At 39.8% G+C, this 19,952-nt stretch overlaps 1 protein-coding gene across 1 annotated transcript in view; it reads right to left on the reverse strand.

The window, feature by feature from the left end:
* gabrb4 (gamma-aminobutyric acid type A receptor subunit beta4) overlaps positions 1-16,245 on the reverse strand; it is a 66,376-nt gene extending 50,131 nt beyond the window's left edge. Inside the window, exons 1-2 of the mRNA XM_032576715.1 lie at positions 15,444-16,245; positions 12,913-13,007 (exon numbers count right to left, since the gene is read on the reverse strand). Of these exons, the coding sequence (XP_032432606.1) occupies positions 12,913-13,007; positions 15,444-15,523 (175 nt within the window). The 5' untranslated portion in view covers positions 15,524-16,245. The remainder of the gene's footprint in view (positions 1-12,912; positions 13,008-15,443) is intronic.
* Positions 16,246-19,952: the final 3,707 nt, after the last annotated feature.

Below are 19,952 nucleotides of genomic sequence, written 5' to 3' on the forward strand. Positions count from 1 at the left end.
GAGAGAATGTGTTGGCGTGACAGTGCAGTCCAAGGACAGAGTTTTGGACCTTTTGTCCGTGCTTCCTGACAGATATCAATGTTTGCGAATGCAGCAAGAGTGGAAACTTTTTCCCCCCAACATGAACTACTGAAGTATGTTTAGCAATGTGATGTAAATAGCCACTAAGAAGATGTTTAATTGAATATTTCACTGGTCAAATGGGTTTCCACGCTACACAAACGGGACTTAATAAATTACCAGTGCAGGTCGCGAGACATTTGCAGGGCTTCCAGGTTCTTTGTCACGCCGTTTATGGACATCTACGGTATGCTCAGCGAAATCCATTTTCTCCCTGCTGCACAACTGGCAAAACACCGTTAAAGGCAAACTAAGCAAGTATCACTGTTTATTACAGCGGACAAGGACACAATGTAGAAGAAGAGTAGCTTAGGAAAGCATCACAGGATTGGATTTGTGCTGATAATCTCAATTATTTTTCATGTTCAGGACACAAAGAGCTGAAAGGCAGAGCGAAATGCTGACCTCATCACTAACCAGGGCAAAGAAGCTGAATTGCATGAAACTGACTCAGAACGGAGCGTCATACGTATACAGAACAGATATGTCTCTTGAGTGCAGAATTCACATTGCTGCCCAAAAGAGTATGTCCTCCTCCTGATTGTTCATAAAGGCGAAATATTCCCATTATGTGGAAGTATTGACTTTTTCCAGATATTGCCCACAATATGCATGCTTACTTCTCTGCAGATGTGCAAACAGAGCAAATATGTAAAGGGACCTAATGAAAGTTTGTTGAAAACTACTGTGAATGACTTTGTAGACGCTAAGTTAATCAAGTGGTTCAGCATGTTTAAGTGAAATCAAGTCACTGGAAAATCCAACATATAATCACTGACCATGTTAGGTTTACCAGGTGTCTGAAGAACATCTAATCGATCTATGGTTGCCAGCTCTTCAAGCAGGTGAATGTTTGTAAAAGTTAAAGTTTAGTCTAGGATCTGATTCAGGCATGGAATACAACAAGCATGTGGCACAAAAGAGTTTCCGAGGGTAATTAAATGGTGTAGAGAGTAAAAACCAAGATGCATTCTTAAAATAGATTCATAAATCTCATTGAACTAGTTAGTTACAATAGCAGTTCTACAATATAGATCCTTAAAGAATTTGTCTATGTAGTAACTGCAACTTATTTTAAAGTGAACGCAACATTTTAACAGCAACTCTATATTCACAATGCCCCAAAAACGTCTTCTTGTCAGTGCATAGCCTGTTTAGTTGGTTCTTGGCAATAACATTTTGGCTATAATGTTAGTATTATGAGGTGATTTTCAGGTGAAACCATCCAACTAAATAACGTGGTGTTTTGTTTTGTATTTTTTACACAATGATATTATGAGTACAACATTGGTTCAGTGAATAAATGGCACTCCTGGATAGACTACAAACACCAGCCAATGCATGTCAAATATTTTGTGTCAGGTGTTTCAGCTTCCCAGGGCACATTTTCTTTGGAATATTTTAGGTATCCACAACAAACAAATCTCCAAATAGTCAGATTTTCCACAAATGATTTGAAATGAAGCCTAGGCGCAAATTCAAACTGGAAGGCTCTTTTATCCCCACCGGGACCCGTTAATTGAAGCGACCCGCCCACAATCGTCGACCTATCAACGCCGGACCAAGCCACGTCACGTCCAATCATCGACCAAGTCCCAGCTGATAAGGACCTTCATTCATGGTGTTCTTCGTTCTCCAGCCGAGCTCAACCCACCACCACCCCTTCTCCTCCATTCGCCCAGTCCTGAGGCCATCACCCTTCTTCAACCTCCACCACCAGTGCCGGGCCCTGGGGGATGACGTTCCTAACAGCATCGGGAATGCTCATCTGAAGCCTATCGCTAACTCTGCGATAACCGTTATCCCCAGCAGGGGCCCGAGCGCCAAAGACTTTAAATCCTGTTTGTCAATAAATTCTTCTAATTGTCTTCTTTTCTCCGTCTGAGTCTCTCCAGATTGAACTTAAGTTACACAGCAAAATCCGGTGTATCTGTAATGCAGAAGCATTAACAAGCATCATACACCAGAAGACTGTAATTCAGATTTCTAATTGGTGCAAAATAAAATTTACAGTCTTTTCAGTTTGCATTCGGTAAAAAAAAACAAAAAAAAACAAAAATCTTTGGTAAAAAAGCTCGGCTAATCATCAACTTGATCGTGTAGGGATTTTAAAAACCTTTTTTCAGCTTCTGAAAACAACAAAAAGAATCTAAAGAAAACGATTTATAATGATTTTCATCAAGACAAACTGCAACATCAAACATAGCCATAGTGTTATTATATATATATATATATATATATTATATATATATATATATATAATATATATATTATATATAATATATATGTTTATATATTATATATATAATATATATAATATATATTATATATATATAATATATATATAATAATATATTATATATTAATATATATATATATATATATATATATATATAGATGTATTATTATATATATATATATATATATATATATATAATATTATATAATACTATATAATAACAAACAAGCTGTGTTTGTTATTTACAAAAACAAACACAGCTTTGTGCTTTCCTTGCCCAGGGCGGCAAAAATATATATTTTTACATATACATAGGGTTGACATTGCTGAACAATGACTATAAGATGAATGCCAATGTTTTTGGGGGTTTTTTTATAGCTTTTCTCAAAGTCATTGTGTTAAAAATGTTTGAGTCAGTGCACCCTCCAGATACCAACTTAGTATTATTTGTGGGTGGACCTTCAACATCATTAAAGGGACTGTACTGCACAGTCAGCAGGACTATTTTAACATGTGTCCGTGTGTATTACATTAACCATACAGATCCTACTGTGTATAAATGAGAAATATCCCCTCACACCAAATCGCCAGCTTTTGGTAAAGAGCACAGTTAGAAGAATGGCATGTTCAAAGCATCCGTGATATGTCGCCCTTCGTGCTTTGTTAATGGTGCGCCCTGAGATCATAAAACTCATTCCGGTGATGACAGGTTCATTTGAAATATGTCCTGGGGAAGGACAAACGTGTGAACGAGGCCAGAGAGCCGAGAGCGGGGCGCTCATACAGTATCTCTTCCCACCGACAGGACATTCACTTGTTTTCGGATCTTTCTTGTTGACATATCATATTGGTACCGGCAAAGTGAAATAAATCCTGAGCAAGCCTGCACACTGGTGGCCCATTTTTCAACATGCTTCCCCGTGCCCCCACGCACAAATCAATGGCGGTTATGGACACGGTGTCAGATCATCCGACTCTTTTTCTGACCGATAATTACACAGTCCCTGACACCTGCGAGGAGAGGCACCCGAGAAGCAGATTAACACGAAAAGGCGTACCGATCTGCTTCTGTGTGTCTTCATCTGGCCGATCAAGAGAAGATAACAGCAGCTATTGTTGCAAATAAACTATTCAGTGTTTGGCGCCCGCTTCAGGGCCATATGCGTCCTTTTTTTCTTTTTTTTCAGTTCTGGCAACAAGGCCACCTACATATGCTGGGCATCCATCTATCCTTTTCTAGCACATGAACTAATAAGAGCAAAGAGGAAAATGGCCGAATACAGCAAGTGGAATACTGCAGTTAGTCACACAAAACTCATAATGTGAGGTAGTACAAGTTCACGTTGCATGCTGAAGAATCAGTAAAATCAGTTTTGTTCTTCAGATTGATAATTAAAGATGGAATATCTGACAACTACTAGTTAAAGACTGATTTGTAAATGGATGGAAAGACTCTTTGACTATCAATGTTCCCATAAAGTAGGTCATGTAATATGTTACTCAACTTCAAAATAAACTTATTCAGGTACGTTTTATGGATCATTGCTTTTATGCTTCATTATAGAGCAGAATGAGATAGTCTAGGTCAAAAATGATCCGTGCTTTTGGTAGACTTGTACACAACAAGTTCATATATTTGAGATAAGGTCACTGAAAGGTCATAAAATTAAAAAAAAATCACTGAATGGAGAAATGTGTAGGTCATCAATACTGTAAAACAGGAAACAGAAGAGACAGAAGAACACAGTCAACAAGAACCAGAGCAGAGTTCCATTCTTTAGTTTGGAAACTCCTATTTGGAGTTTATGAGATGTGGCAGCCTCCCCGGCCTTCACCTCATATAACAGGTGATTCAAAACATGCTGGTTCCACCAGTTTTAGCATTGAAGGTGATACTAAGCACTCTTGTGGAGGTAGAGATTTTGAGTTGTACTGTGTTGTGTGTTTCAATTTCTCTAGAATTTATGAGGATTTATGTCTCACATACGTATATGTCTGAAACCCATTGCAAAAAAGGCTCCTAAAAACTTGCCACTGTACTTTACTATGAGTGAATGTGACCTGAGCTCAAATGGGGTATAAGGTACAAACACTTTCTCTAATGGCTGCAATTCTCAGCAGTGGTCCTTCACTGGGTACAAGCACGCTGCTATGATTGTGTTTCCCCCACAGTCACAGTGGGTGCTTGATATATTTCAGTTTTTCTAAGCCATAGTGCAGCATCTGAATGACTTCTCAGCGCCCGCGCTGTACTCTGCTAACCCTGGTAATCAAAATGGTGTACAGGTGGACAAGCACATAGCGATCAGAGCAGAGTCAAATGTTCATGGGGAAACAGTTCATACGTTTGGATGATGATGTCAAACGATACGCCACAGAGAATCAGTAAGATTTTGTCTGTGACAAATGATAACGATTTTTTTATATTTTATTTTACAAGTGCTGTATGCTAACCTCTGAAGGATCTATCTAAAAGGAAGTCTTAAGATGATATCCCGATTGCAGTGCATTGATTTTATTGCATCCAGACTGCATCCAGCATCAAAATAGACAGGCCACAATAGTAACTGTGTTTGTACCATTTGGTTTACATGTACATCATTGTGTGTGTGTGAGTGGCTTTGTATTTGATACATTGTAAGAACCATTTTCCTAACACATAATACATTGTAGAGACCCATGGCAGAGGATCGACCCCTAATCGTCGATCCTTTGCCACGATTTCTGTGTTCACTGTACTGTTGTAAACCTCACGTATTGCAAAAAAACTTGATGTTACTGCAGTGGGAGGGTTTGTGCAAAATGAACAATTGTACCAAACCTAAACTTAACCTAAACTCAATTCATACTTTAGTCCTAAACCTAGTCCCAAACCCTAAGTTAGGCATTGACTGGTAGAGGTTAGAAGTATGGAAAGCCTTTGTAAATATAGAGAAATGTACCATGTGTGTATCTGTGAGTGAGAGAGAGTGTGTAAGCAGAAATAATTGGGTTTGTGTTGAGTACAGGCGTATGTGAATGAATTTGTCACCTGGAGGTGCACAGTTTTTAGAGTGGTGAGACGGGTGGAAGGCCTGCAAACCACAACACCCACGGGCAACAAAGGACAGCTGGAGATGACTCTGGAAGGACGCAACAGCCCCAGGCAGACACAAAGCACCACCCCAGGCAGGTCATCAGTGAAGCAAAGGAGCAGCAGCCCCAAGGCCAAAGAGGCACAGCCCCTAGTGACCTAAGGCCCAGAGCTCCCAACACACAGGCACACACCAGAACTCAGAAGGACCAAGGCAGGGAAGGCACCTGATGAGAGAGCCCCTGAGGGGACTGTAGGGATGGACGCCCAGTTGAGCCCAGCCCAGCTCCCATAGCCCACCTGACACATCCCAGGGAGCCATACAAACAGCATCCGACCAAAGGGGGATGACCCTTACCAAACACCCCCAACCCCATCATCAAAGACCTCCAAGCCATCCTCACTTCCTGGCCAACACTGAACCAGTATAGGCACTGGAGTAGAAGAGGACCACACCAATCTTACAGATCGGTACATATACGGGTCCTAAAGTGACAGCTTGGTATGTTTTTGAAACACTTCGATCAAGAAAAATAACAAAACTATGTTCATCCGTCGACTACACTTTTCTAAAATATATCCCTATGTTTCTCCCACTTGTGACAAATGTAAACCAGATGATGGGACACTGGGCCAGTTGCTCTGCTCCTGCCCTAAACGTATGGACTTCTTGCACAAGATGTTTCAGTGTACAGTAATGTTGATGGCAGATATCCGACACCTGATAGCCATTTGATAATATAGGGCTCCAGCAGGGTCTTATGTTATGTTTGGTGGTAGCATAGCGAGTTATTCTGAGGGAATGGAAATCCACTACCTCCTTGTTTCAAAATGCCATATTGATAAGATCTCCTGTATTTATCCTGAAGACATTCGATAGTCTTTGCCAGGCAATCATCACAAGTTCCTTGATGTGTGGGGTCCTTTAAACAGTAATGAATAAAAGAGGACGTCCTGACCAATTGGATTTTTTTTTGTCATCATTATTATCATTACTTCACCCTTTTATTTTTTATTGATGCTGTGTTTGGTTTTACCGTTGATGCAGTCTGTGACAGGACAGTTGCAAACTACTTGATCTCCCGTGTTTGGGGTCAGTAATCAGTTCATACTGGATCTAGCTTCAACTCAGATAATTATAACATGTTTGACTGATTGCGGCTGAGGTCAGGTCACATTGCTTCCCCTCTCACACTGACAGATTTTTGTAAAAACTTGCCATGCTGACTGTCTGACTCTAGCAATGGAGACTTTACTCAAATGGAAATCATGTGTAGAATATGGTTAAGAACATTGTAGTTTACTCTAAAGTTTAAATGGAGAGACTACAAAGTGGAGTTGTTGATTTTTTTTTTTTTTACCTCAAATGAAAAAAAAAACAAAAGCCAAATATTGAGCCTCAATCAGTCCGGGTAGTTTCATTTCAAGCTTGCAATCAATCAATCAATCAAATTTTATTTGTATAGCACATTTCAGCAGCAAGGCATTTCAAAGTGCTTTACATCATAACAAACACAGAATCACAATGCAATATAGAATCAATCATTAAGTCAAGTTACATCAATAAATTTGTAATTGATTACATTTCAAATACAATTCTAAACAGGTGGGTTTTCAGTTGAGATTTAAAAGAAGTCAGTGTTTCAGCTGTTTTACAGTTTTCTGGAAGTTTGTTCCAAATTCGTGGTGCATAGATGCTGAAAGCTGCTTCTCCTCGTTTGGTTCTGGTTCTGGGGATGCAGAGCAGACCAGAACCGGAAGACCTGAGAGGTCTGGAAGGTTGATACAATAAAAGCATATCTTTAATGTATTGTGGTGCTAAGCCGTTCAGTGATTTATAAACTAACAACAGTATTTTAAAGTCTATTGTGCCAATTTAAAACCGTCTGAGTTGAATCTTGAGTGCTCAGGGTCGTCAGCAGTGTGCCGTGGCAAAAAAAAAAAAAAAAAAGCTGACTGATGTTGCAAATGTCAAGAGATGATGGACTACAGCTCTCTGGCCAGGGAGCAAACCACGGCTACTCTCTGTGTGATTCGCACTCTTAAAACCTCCTTCCGTCCACTCCCGACACTTTCATCTTCATTGCATCATAACCAGAGAAACCTTTAAATCAGAACTTACACAAATACGTAAACCACAAAAAGTAAGATGAAAAAAAATATTATCACATCATTTCGCCCCCTGCTAAGCCGTCCTAACGGGTCAGGATACAGTCTGAGAACGCTTCCTGAAGTTCCTAAAACAATACATCCTTAGTGCCCTGTGGCTTCTGAAGTCGGTTCTGTGTGTTCTCAAAGACGCCACCATATCCCGTCGGATCAGCGTCCGAGAGTGTGTGGTGGTGGGCGACACCACCACACTCTTTGTCACGCTCTTTGAGCGAGAGAAAGCAGGATGTCCCAGAATAACGTACTGCACCGTTTTGACAGGATGAGTGTGTACCTGTAGGACTGATGCAGGTGATGTTCAAAGTATTAAATCAAGCCTGGCAGCGATCTGTTGAAATGTAGTTTTAGTAATAGCATTCTTCATATTTTTCTGCAAAAAAATATAGTTTCTCAAAAAAACAAAAAACTAACAAGAACAAAACAAACAAAAACGCACCGACATTTGTATTTGTCAATATATCTTTTATCAGCTTTTTTATTTCAGATCCAGGTTTGCAAACCACATTGTTTCAAAGTCAAGGGTTTTATATCTTCTAGTTGTACTGTTTCAACCATTGGCTATCATAATAAAACAGTGCTGAAAGTATTTATTTCAGATATGTAAGTCTTTTTTTCTGCATTGACTTATAGAGGGAAGCACAAAGTTCTGCTGAAATTGCGTTCGTATGAAAAACATAATCAGATTGCGAGACGACGACATCTCTCATTGCAGAAGTAACTGAGTCATGATATTTACATCCGCTCATAAATAAAAACTGTGGGCTTTTCTCTTGTTCTTTTTCCATAAGGACACAACAAATAGTTTTGATCATTTCCAAATATATTACATTTTCTCAAATCCAGAGTCAAAATTATATAATCAGCCCCAAACATTTACACAAATTCCTACTTATGTTAAAATAAATGTCATGAGTAACGGCACATTACTCAAGAACCTTCTAACATAAATCTGGGAGGATTTTTGCCCACTGTTTATTACCCTGTCTTGGATGAGGCTTTTGGACACAGATTATAAATAATTAGTATGGCACGAAGGCCTATGCAGAAGTCTCATTCTTTGCTACCCTAAAGTTAGTTTGTGTGCATCCAGATTGAACACCCATCTGTGTTCAAGTTTTCAATTGGTTAAATGTAGTTTTTCTTTTTTATCTTCTAGTTGTATCCAAATTTGTGCAATCTCTCAGGACCGCAGGTATTGAAGCAAAACCTTATCATGATGCTTCTACCACCTTCCTTGACAGTTGATATAAAAATCTTGGGTTTGAAAGCCTCATCTCAACTCCTCCAAACATAATTCTTTTTTTTTTTTTTTGCACTAGTGGTCTTTATGGAACAGTAGCTTGATGGTGAAATGAGCAGGGGAAGACATGTGGTGAATGTCTTGAGAATCAGATTCATTGAGGATCTTAACCTTTGCACATGGTGCGCTCACTCTCACTTTGCATTTCAGCAATATTATTTAGCAGGAAACGAACTCCAATTATGAAATGGACAGTAAACCACTGAAAACTACTATCAATCATTCCCAGATGTTTTTCTTTTTACATTTTTTTAGCAAAGTGAAAGAGACCTTTACTCAAAGAAAGAGCGTGGTTCCTTTCAGTGTGTGTGAAACGGCTCTGAGATCGCAGCACTCCAAAACGCAGACTTTAACGGAAGACATAACCTCGACTATAACATTTATTTTATTTTTTTTAATGGCTAACATCAGGCTAACGCATCTTGGCACACAAGGCTTCATCAGAGCATCTGCTTTTGGCACAGCACCCAACCAGTGGAAGGTTATATGAGGAGGCGCACCTGCTATATGTTTTTCACTGCTTGATCTCATTATCATCAAGTGTGTTATAGCGGCAGGGCTGACAAGCTGCTGCCTCCAGCTGATTTACAAAATACCAGTAAAACATGTGTAATTAGCGAGCACAATCCAAAAGGCACCAGTGGTAAAAACAATAGTACACCATATACATACGTTACTGTAAGTTAGCTTATGCTTTCAATTTATGTAAAAGTCTATTACAGCCTATGAAACCAAACTACAACATTGATTCTACAAGAGTGAATTTCAGGAGAAATCTCGTCACGTTGCCATGTGTTGTCAACCAATAACATACTTTTACACGTGAAGTTCCTGACCGTGTTTCTGTGTAAATCCTTGCATTTTTGTAGTTGGAAACAAATATTCATATTCACCCAGAGTAAAAGTGATTTACAGGAAAACATGTTCACTGCATTTCATGTCAGGTTCGACAATAAGGTAACTCTTCGTGAAGAAAATTTAAATTTCAAGTCTTTTGACACCTGAGTGGAAAGGAAGCGTGCTGCTGCTAGCAACGAGTGCTGTCCATGGTGCTGAACGGGCAGCCAGTTCTGAACCGTTTAATGCTGTGACTTGTACAAAAAGCTGTGTTCCAGTACTCGCACAAATATTTCAGTTTATTTGTACAAAGATATGCTGTCTCTACTGAAGTGTTTCCACAAATGTGATGCTTTAGTGAATCTAATTTTGTTTCCAGCAAAGCCAGGCTAATGAAGAGTTTTCGAAACACTCTGTGGCATGAGTGTCGCAATCTAAACGCGACATCGCACAAAATTAGGCAAGTGCTAATTAAATGCCACTGTAACTCTTTAGTCATGCTACACTATGCCAACACTCTGTCTACACTAATGAAGATTTACTTTTTGTGGCCTGCTGATACTCCAACAGCATGACAGTCTGAGCCATTGTCTGATTAATTTACTTTTCTTTTTTTTTGCTTTCACTTTGCTCTGTGTACGTCATGCAAATTTAATCGTCTAGAGGCAAGAAATATCTCAAAGATGTAATACAACTTGCTATTTTAATGAAATACTCTACATTTCCTTGCATTTAGAGCTACGTACAGCACATTTCTAGATACAATTACGTATGGCAAAAATAAACAGCAGGTTGATTAAATACTCGCATAAACATTTGCTGGGATTTAGCAAATGTTTTCTAATTTTTCTCACTAAAAGTTTGTTACTGTGTTTGCATACAAATCTAAACACTGTACCTAAAAACTGTAATCATGCTCGAAAGTAAAGAATAATGAAAGGCATGCCCTAATAATCCTGGTAAAAACAGGAATGTGAGAAGTCGTGACATGTTTTTTTTTTTTTTTTTGCATGTCTTTTCTTCCAATTGTAAAATTCAATCCAGCCAAAACACTTGCAAAATTAATTGACGCCACACTTTCTGGATGTGTCATTTGCTCTTGTTAATTTGATAGCCGATGCTGTTACTACGTCCTGAGAGCTCGCTAAGATTTTTTTGTCCTTTTGACAGTATCAAGCAGCAACAGCCGTCCTCACAGAAAGCAGAGATCGGCGAATATGAGCACATAAAGCTGCTGCTAAACTCAATGAGCACAATTTGAATTCTGGAGCAAATTAGACTCTTAACCGCTAACAAGGACCGAGTCAAAACTTCATTCACTAGGGGTGATACGGTGACGAAACCCCAAATGTTCATGTTTCTTTTAAAAATCTTTGCCGGACTCTTCCTTATGTTGTGCAAATACCCATGCGGAACATGTAGAAAGATGAATTAAACCAGGTTTAATCTGAAAACGCAACCTCAACTTCAAAGGTCCGTATTCTACTTGACAAGCACAGTGGTGGAATTGATTCGGCCAAAACAATCAGTCCCAGTGGCATTTACAAGAAACTGGTCTCCACACTGTTCATTTTCAGCAGGAGCCATAGAGAGCCGCATTGTTTATGCAAGTAGTTTCATAGTATTTTAAAAATGTTAAAAGCATAAATATGTGGACATAATCTCATCTAAAGAGGATGTACTTCATCTCTGCCTACTGATTGTGTTAGAGTTCCTTTGTATAAGTATTTACGCCTCATCATATATATATATATATTTTTCACATTTTGTTAGGTTACAATCATACATTATAGAAGAAGAAGAAAAATAATATATGACTTCCAGGTGAAACAGGGGAAGGGGAAGTTTGCCAATAGAAATCAACATCATTTGAATTTTTGGACTCATTTGGGAGCCTAAACAGTTCCTTATATATTCATCCTCTTAAATATGAATTAGTGAAATCAGCTGCCTCCAGAAGTCATTTTAATAATTAACAAAGTCCACCTGTGAGCAATTTGATCTCAGCACAAATCCAGCTGTGCTGTGGAGGCTTCAGAGGTTTTGTCAGAGAACATTATAGAACAAACAGCCATTCAGATCCAGGAACAGATCAGAAATGTCAGGGAGAAGGACGTGGGGAACACCGGTGTCCTCACGGACCCACGAACTAACATTTCAACGTTGGACTTCCTGTTTAAGGTTTGCCACAAACCTCATTTTCAGGTCTGCTGCTGAGAACAAACATTGTGGAGACCAGTTTCTTGTAAATGCCACCGGGACTGATTGTTCTGGCGAGTCGATTCCACCACTGCAGTTGTCGAGTAGAATGCCCTGTTCAGATGAGACCAAAACTACATGCAACACAAAACCAACACCGCACATAACCTTATACAAAAGAGTCTTCACAGTGGAACATGACGCCATTATCCTGTGGGGATGCTTTTCTACAAAAGTGACAGGAAGGCATGTCAGAGTGGACGGGAAGAGAAATTCAAGGCAATACTAAGAGAGAGCCTGTTTTCTATTGAGCCCTGAGTGCAGATGTTCACCCAAACAGGCAACCAGAGTTATTGTTTAGATTTAGATCAAACACATTCATGTGTTGAGACGGTTCAAAGTCTGGACCTTGAATCGGCTCAGATTTTGGGCAAGGCTTGGTCATATATGGTCTCCATCATGGCTGACCGTGGATTGAGACGTTTGGTAAATAAAAATGTGCAAAGTTGGTTAAACAAAAATATACACCAAAAGACTTGTAGCTGCAATCGCACTTAAAGGTGGTTAACAAAGTGTTGACGTAGTGGGTTTGAATACAAATGCACACCACACTTTTCAGATTTTTAGTAGTTAAGATAATTAAAAGCTTTTACCATTTTCCTTCCGTGTCACAGTTTTACGCTACCGCCTCAATGAGACCTCAACAAATGCACAGAAGAGTAGAAATATGGTAAAAGATGACAAAAGTGTTCAAAGCAAATGAAATGCTTTGTCAGATAGATTGTTTTATTTCCCCCGTTAATGCTTGACTCTCAAGGAACAGCCATCTTCTGGATAAAGTCACAACTCAGCTCATCCCTAAGTTTCACTGCAGGCCAAACCATTGCCAGATTTCAGGCTGACGACTTCAAATATCAGGATATCCAAAAGCTTGATCCAATAAAACAACCACACCCACATGATTACACCACCTACCTCCAAAATCAGGCCTCAGGCGGATATCATATCCCTTCAGCAACTTGTCCACGGTAGTCTTGGCCACAGACATTCCGGTGCTTTCGTTGGAGGAGCTGAGGGCAGAAACCACAAGCTTAAGTGCTTTTTTCCCTCCCAATCAGCACCAACAGGGTTGTGTGTTTTTCAGAACTTGTGTCCACATTTAGTTAGAAGTTGGAAAAATTCTTTTAATGAACACCTTGTTCGCAACATTAATGGGTGGAGGGCTTATTGTGTCTAAAAGGGGCTTTTTTACCACCTGACATAGTAAAGAACACGTCTTCCTTTTATGTTAGTAGTTCTGATGTACCATGCAGTTAATAGGATAAATACAAACTACAGTAGTTGGACCCAGAGCCTGATACGAACAGCTTGTCCAGGAGGGTCCAAGGCCAACTTATACTTACAACAGTTTAAGCAAACGCTATGCTATCGACCTTTAACCGTTGTTTGTACCATGTGATTATTTACACAGGAGATTGACTCTGGAGGCGGTGCAACCAACCAAACCTCCAATGAGAAACAAATAACGACAAAAGAACAGGTGCAGATGGTTAATAATCAGATGGTTAATAATCAAATGTGTCCTAACATTTCTGGTTACAGAAAAGTGAGGCAGTGTATAAATCAATAACATAGCGTTCGCTTAGTTTTCATATGCACATTTTCTCTTCTCTATGTTTCACACGGGAAGATCATTGGTGGCGCACTGCCTCCATTCCCTGTGTAAATAACCATCAGGTTCAGTGTAAATAATCAGTCCGTGTAAATGTGATGTCGATTTGCAGGTTTATAAATCTGTGTGCGCCAGAGCCGCCGTGACGTTGTTTTGAGATCGGAGTCGTTTGACGGATCTTTGAAGTCCGCTTTGGACCCCGGCCCCTTCTTGAACCAAAATTTACCTTCAGATTTCCACATCCGTCTGCTCTGGGTTTGTTCAAAAATAAAGTCGCAAAGACACTACTCATTTAAGAAAGTAACAGAACACTGCATCAAAAAAAAAAAAAAACTTGAGCTACACCCTTGAAATCACATAGTAACCGTTTAGAGATGTGTCATAAAAACGAATCAGTGCTGTAAAAACTAAAAAACAAAAAAAAGGCTAAATCTGGGGTATGGTTGAAAATTGTGCCTTATGCATTGGACTCGCATATCATGCACATCCATCAAGTCAATTGTAGGAGTGTTCTGACGACAATAAATCAGTCAAGCATTTCATTTATGCAAAACTTTCAAGAAGCTGAGAATTAACTTAGATTTAATGTATTCATTTTTCTTACAAGCTCCATCCTATTCACACAGGTTTTTTTTTTTTAGTTTTATTTTTAGAAAAACCAGAAAAAATAAAGCCTCCAATTTTCCTGTCAGTTTGAGCCAGGATGTGGACTATTTTATTCCCCTCTCGCTCAGGTCTGACTAACACTAATAATACGGGGTGACATGACCTGCAACCCTCTCAGCTGGTCCAGTTCTTTGTACTGTGAAGGTGCAAGCTGAGTGTTGAGGGAAAATAAAAAAAATAAAATAAATAAAAAAAGGAAGGAAGGAAAAAAAAAGGGTTGCCTGAGTCATGGAAGCAGCCTTTTATTAACTCACTGTGCAGTTGTTCATCACGCTGGGCGCTTTCAAAAATCTCTATAAGCTTCAACACCTGGCAGCGTCAGCTTTGGGGTTATATATGAGAAACCGTCTTTCATTACTGTGATCGGGTGTATAACGGAAGCAAAATGTCAAAAAAAAAAAAAGAAAAAAAAAAGTGCAGCCTCAGTCTCAGTGAGCACCTTAAATCTTTTAACTGACACCATGGACCGCTGCAGAAAAGGAAACGGAGTAGGCCACAAGGGATGTACATCAGTGTCTTCAACATCAAAACAATGAGAGAGCTGAGCAGCAGATTCTGGCTGCTGTGATGTTTGGAGAGGGCTTGTGCACAAAATGTGTGCTGTAAACATTAAAAGGCCCTGACATGAGCTGATTTATTAAAAGGCTCAAAAGCTTTCCCAGCTTTCTGTCTGGAGAGCTACAAGCAGAGGGAACCTGCAGGGATTTTTTTCTCTTCTTCTTTTATCCCCAGTTCTGATTGATTTGATTCACTTCCACGAGGTGGCCAATTAGAATAATTAAATATGTAACGATATTACTGACCACAACTCATAAATCCAGCTGTTTATCTTATAAAAAAATATTATCTAATCGCTTAAAACGCGTAAAAGTCTTATTATTATTATTATTATTGTGGACTGTGCAGCAAACACATCTCCATTTAGACATGAGGAAAAGGTTACATTTCCCAGTTGGCTTGCTGTGGTGCACGCGCGTGTTTTTACGCTCGCGCGCGACGCATCTCTGTCTAATAGAGCATATATCGGCAGCGATGCCCCTATAATGAGCAGGCCTGGGTACCCCCTTAATGCGATTTGCCACATTTCGGGTTGTTATTGATCCCTAATTAAATATGTTGGTGGACATTTTTTTTTCTTTCCAATCAGTTTAAATGAAGATTATCTTACCTTTGAACAAAGCATAGGAAGGACAAAGCCACCAAACCAGAGAAAATTCCACATATTTTTTCTTCTTGACGACCCAACATCTCCACGAATCCTTATAGTTCCTATAATCCAACCAGTCCAGTGGTCCTCCCGAAAACGCACAAACTAAAAAATAAAACAGGCAATTAAAAAAAAAAAACAACAAACAAATCAAAAAAAAAAAAATTGCCTTCTTTAAAAAAAATATCAGTCGAATTACTCGCCTACATCTATGCAGGCGATTTTTAAAAAAAGTGTTATTATAATGGACAAACAAAAACAAAAAAAGAAAAGAAAAAAAAGGAGTGGGGGGGGGGGGGGGGGATCTACTGTTTGGACCCCGCTGTTTTCCTTTAGCTATGGAAATCCGTGCAGGTCACAGAGCCCCTCGACCAACACCAGAAGATCAGACATCTTTGCTCGAATAAAAAAGAACAGCATATAGGATACTTTTAAAAGTGATGACAAGTCCAGTTGAGGGGGTTGGGGGAGAGGTGGCTGGGGGGAAGGAGGGGGAGAAAAAGGAAGAGAAACAAAAAAAACAGCAAAGACTGGCATGAATGGCTGAAGCAGCAGCCTCCTGACAATCAAATCGGCGGATGAAATTTCCCAGTCCAAATCTGCAGAAGAGGCATGGTTCCAGCGTTGCTCCGGCGCCAGTCTTCACCCACAACGTGATGCTGTTAAAAGATATTTGACTGAGCTGAAAACGGTGGTCGGCTGATGTGTGTGCGCGCGTGTGTGCGCGCGTGTGTGTGTATGTGTGCGGAGTGGGGTGGGGGGTGCTGGGGGTGTAGGAGGGGGGCGGGGGGAGCGGTGGGTTCAAAACGAAAAGAAAAATGAAATCTCCATTCCTTTTTCTTCTTCTTCTTCTTCTTCTTCTTCTTCTTCCTTCCCCCCCGTTGCTGCTGCTGCCGCTGATGATGATGATGTAGATCAGCGCAAAGTCACTGAGGGGAAAATGCACATTGAAATAGCGCTGGGTAATATCTGATGCAGACGTCAGAGCAGGCTATATCACCCCTCTGATGAAGAAATTTAAAAAAAAAAAAAAAAAAAAAAAGTACATGCCGAGAAATATGGATTTCCCCCTCTCTTTTTTTTAATGCCAAAACATGCGTGCACAGCGAAGAGACGCATTCGAAAAGTACTCCTTTCTCCACTGGCCGCTGATAAATGGCGTATGGACACGTTAGCATGCTCCGTTCGTCCAGAATGACATGACGGAGGAACCTTGTGTGCTTCCTTAGTTTAATTTAAAACAATATCCGACAGGGGGGGAGGGCTCGAGAAGGGGAAGGGGGGACACCTAAGGTGAATTCCGTGGCGACAGGCTGTTCATGCGCTGGATTTTTTCTGCCTAATAGCCATTAAAATGCTCGTAATGTGCGTTTCCGTGCGTTTATTTCACTTTGCCACATTCTTACAGCACGGCACACACACGCAGGCACGCGCCCACTTTCACACACAAACATAAAGCACACCCGCGCGCGCGCGCGCGCTCAGGCACAGAAATACAGACAGGATTCTCTCAGTTTGATCTGATGTTATTATCACGCGCTTCTTTTTCTTTTTTTTTTTTTTTTTTTGTCGTCCGGTTGGACCAGAAACACTCTTACAGCAGGCTGCACGCCGACAACCCGAGAACTTGAGTTTTAAGCAGAGGAAGGAGGTTTTCTTCAGGGATCTCTGTGCTGTCCAGTTGCTAAGCAACCCACCCCAGCACTGATGCAGTTGTGGTGATTCGGATGCTCTGCGCAAAGGCTCATTTAAAGGAGCAGACCCGGTGTGCAGTCAGAGCCGCGGTGTCAGTGGGACAAAAGGAGACATCCGCTGATGAACCGGGGAGCCGCTGCTGTTAGAATAAAGGGGGGGGGGGGGCATGTACAAAAAGGCATGTAAAGGAAATGTGGCGCGTCGTGGGGATCGTACTAATTCTGCTTCATCATCACTCTGCTCCCTCTAATCATCCCTGTCATGCCCACAAGGAGTGTGTTGATGCAGACCACTTAAGCTAAAAATAAAAAAAATGCTCATGATCTGTGTTGCTGCTTAAGATATGTGTCAGAAAAACCAGAATGAACGAACCACCAGGTAGGTATGGAAACAGTGGCGGTTCATGCTCGGGTTGAGCCCCTCCTCCTCAGCACATACCTCTATTTTAAAAGTCTGGACCTTTCAAGTGAAATAAGCAATGCATCTCTTCACTTAGAAATGGACAAACATTTGTAAAATAGTAAGATTGTATTTTGCTTTAGAACCTAGTGAAGAACTGACTGGACACATGGTCTGATGACACTGCTACAAATATATATATATATATATATATATATGTTTGTGTGTGTGTGTGTGTGGGGGGGGGGGGGGGGGGGGGGGGGGGTTGTCTGTGTTTTCTGAGGAGCACTACTGAATCAAAAAATGACATCCAATCAGGTCGGGTTTTTATTCTAATTTGATTAAGAGAAATCCAATCTTCAAAAATGTTAATTCATTTTTGTGACATTATCAGTTAATTTCTGTTAATATTTCTCAATCAAAAAAGATTTTAGGAGAAAAAAAATTGTTTTCTAACAGAGTGTATTAAACACTCTTAGTATGTACTTTACAGTATGTACTCTTGCACATTTATATCCTCACTAAATATAATCTATGTCATACTTATATACATACATAAATTCACTTATTTTCATGTGAAAACATTTTCACTGAAGAAATTGGGTTACACATTGAAGGTCTTCATTCTGCGATCATTTATTGGGCTGCAGCATGGCAACAAGGGGTGTGGCTATGCATGTCTTTCTTCTCAATATCACTTTTATCACCTCTGCTTAAATGTCACCGAGAGCTTGATTATTTATGGATATATATTCTGGCTTTATCTGAGTGGGGAGGCAGGACCTGTCCATCACATAAGTGACGTTCGGTGCTGAGCTCAAACAGGCTGCCATTGCAATTACATAGTTTATGTCAAAGGATAACACCATGACTGACCGTGACCCGGCGGTGAAGGCTGAACAATTATCTTAACATGATCTGCGACACAGTCAGACTGACTTTCACACTTGTTGGGTACTTGTTGCACCACATGGAGTCAGTGGTCATACAAAGCCTCCATTGTACAGAGATATTTTCAAATGTATCTAAATGATCAGTGGACATAGGCTGGAGACTATAAACTGACAAAAAACATTATTACATAATTAGATAATTATTCTACAAAAATGTTCTGTATCTTCGCTGCTATTTGTTTAGACTACAGGTGTCAAACTCCAGTCCTCAAGGGCCACTGACCTGCAGTTTTTAGATGTGCCACAGGTACAAAACACTGGAATGAAATGGCTTAATTGCCTCCTCCTTGTGTAGATCAGTTCTCCAGAGCCTTGCTAATGACGTAATTATTCTATTCAGGTGTGGTGCAGCAGAGGCACATCTAAAAGTTGCCAGGCAGTGGCCGTCCACATCTGTGGTTTAGACCACTGAAGGTGCTTAAAAACAAGTATTTAAAGCTTGCCACCCACAATTCATTGGCTACAGTAAAATCTAAAATGAAAAGAAAGTAACACAGAACTCAAGTGTCTGTGTTTGATAAGGATAATTCACACGTCTTCATCCTTGAACCCTAAAGTTCACCCTTGGTTATATTTTCATATTTCAATGATTCACAAGAAAAAGCCTGAATTCAGATTATTCAGAATTTAACGTTAAATGTTATTTTAAAAATCAGTACTACTTGCAGATTTCTTTTGATGTGGTCTGTTTCACTACCATTATGATTTATAACTTTCAGTCATGCTTTATTAGCATTAACTCCTACTGCTGACCTTCTGCACATACTAAAATTTCTGATATTTGCTAATTCTTCTCTGTTACATTATTAGTTATATAACTATGGTAATATCCCAATCCAATCTGTCAGTTATGCCGTATTCACAATGCAAGGACCATAACTTTTGTCATTCAATTGATCAACAAAATCTAAATATAATCAAAGTGTTTTTGTATTAAATGAACGACACTATTCACTGGCTTCATTTTCTTTTTCTGGTGAAATTGAAGGTTTTATTTATAGCTTTTTAGTCTAAACTCAATGGGCTGGGCCCCATCTTACTTAAGTGAGCTCTTTCAGCCCAACTTTCCACTCAGAGACCTGAGGTCAGCTGACCAGCTTTTATTGCCTGTCCCTAGAGCGAGGCTAAAAATTAGAGGGGACAGAGACTCCTCTGTGGCAGCACCCAGACTGTGAAACAGTCTCCCTCCGTCTGTTACGAATCTCTCAGTCAGTAGGTCAGTTTAAGTACAGACTGAAAACGCATCTATTTTTCTAGCCTTCAACACCAGCTAAAACAAAAAATTTAATTAAAATTAACAGGAAAAAAATGTATTTAATTGAGCTGTGTTTCTGGGAAATCACTGCAGCTAAAATTAAGTTTGTCTTGTTGTTGTTTTTTTCCCGTAATATTATTTTTTTGGTATTTTCTTCCAATTTTACAA

The sequence above is a fragment of the Xiphophorus hellerii genome, chromosome 11 (genome assembly GCF_003331165.1).
Source record: "Xiphophorus hellerii strain 12219 chromosome 11, Xiphophorus_hellerii-4.1, whole genome shotgun sequence".
Classification (NCBI taxonomy): Eukaryota; Metazoa; Chordata; class Actinopteri; order Cyprinodontiformes; family Poeciliidae; genus Xiphophorus; species Xiphophorus hellerii.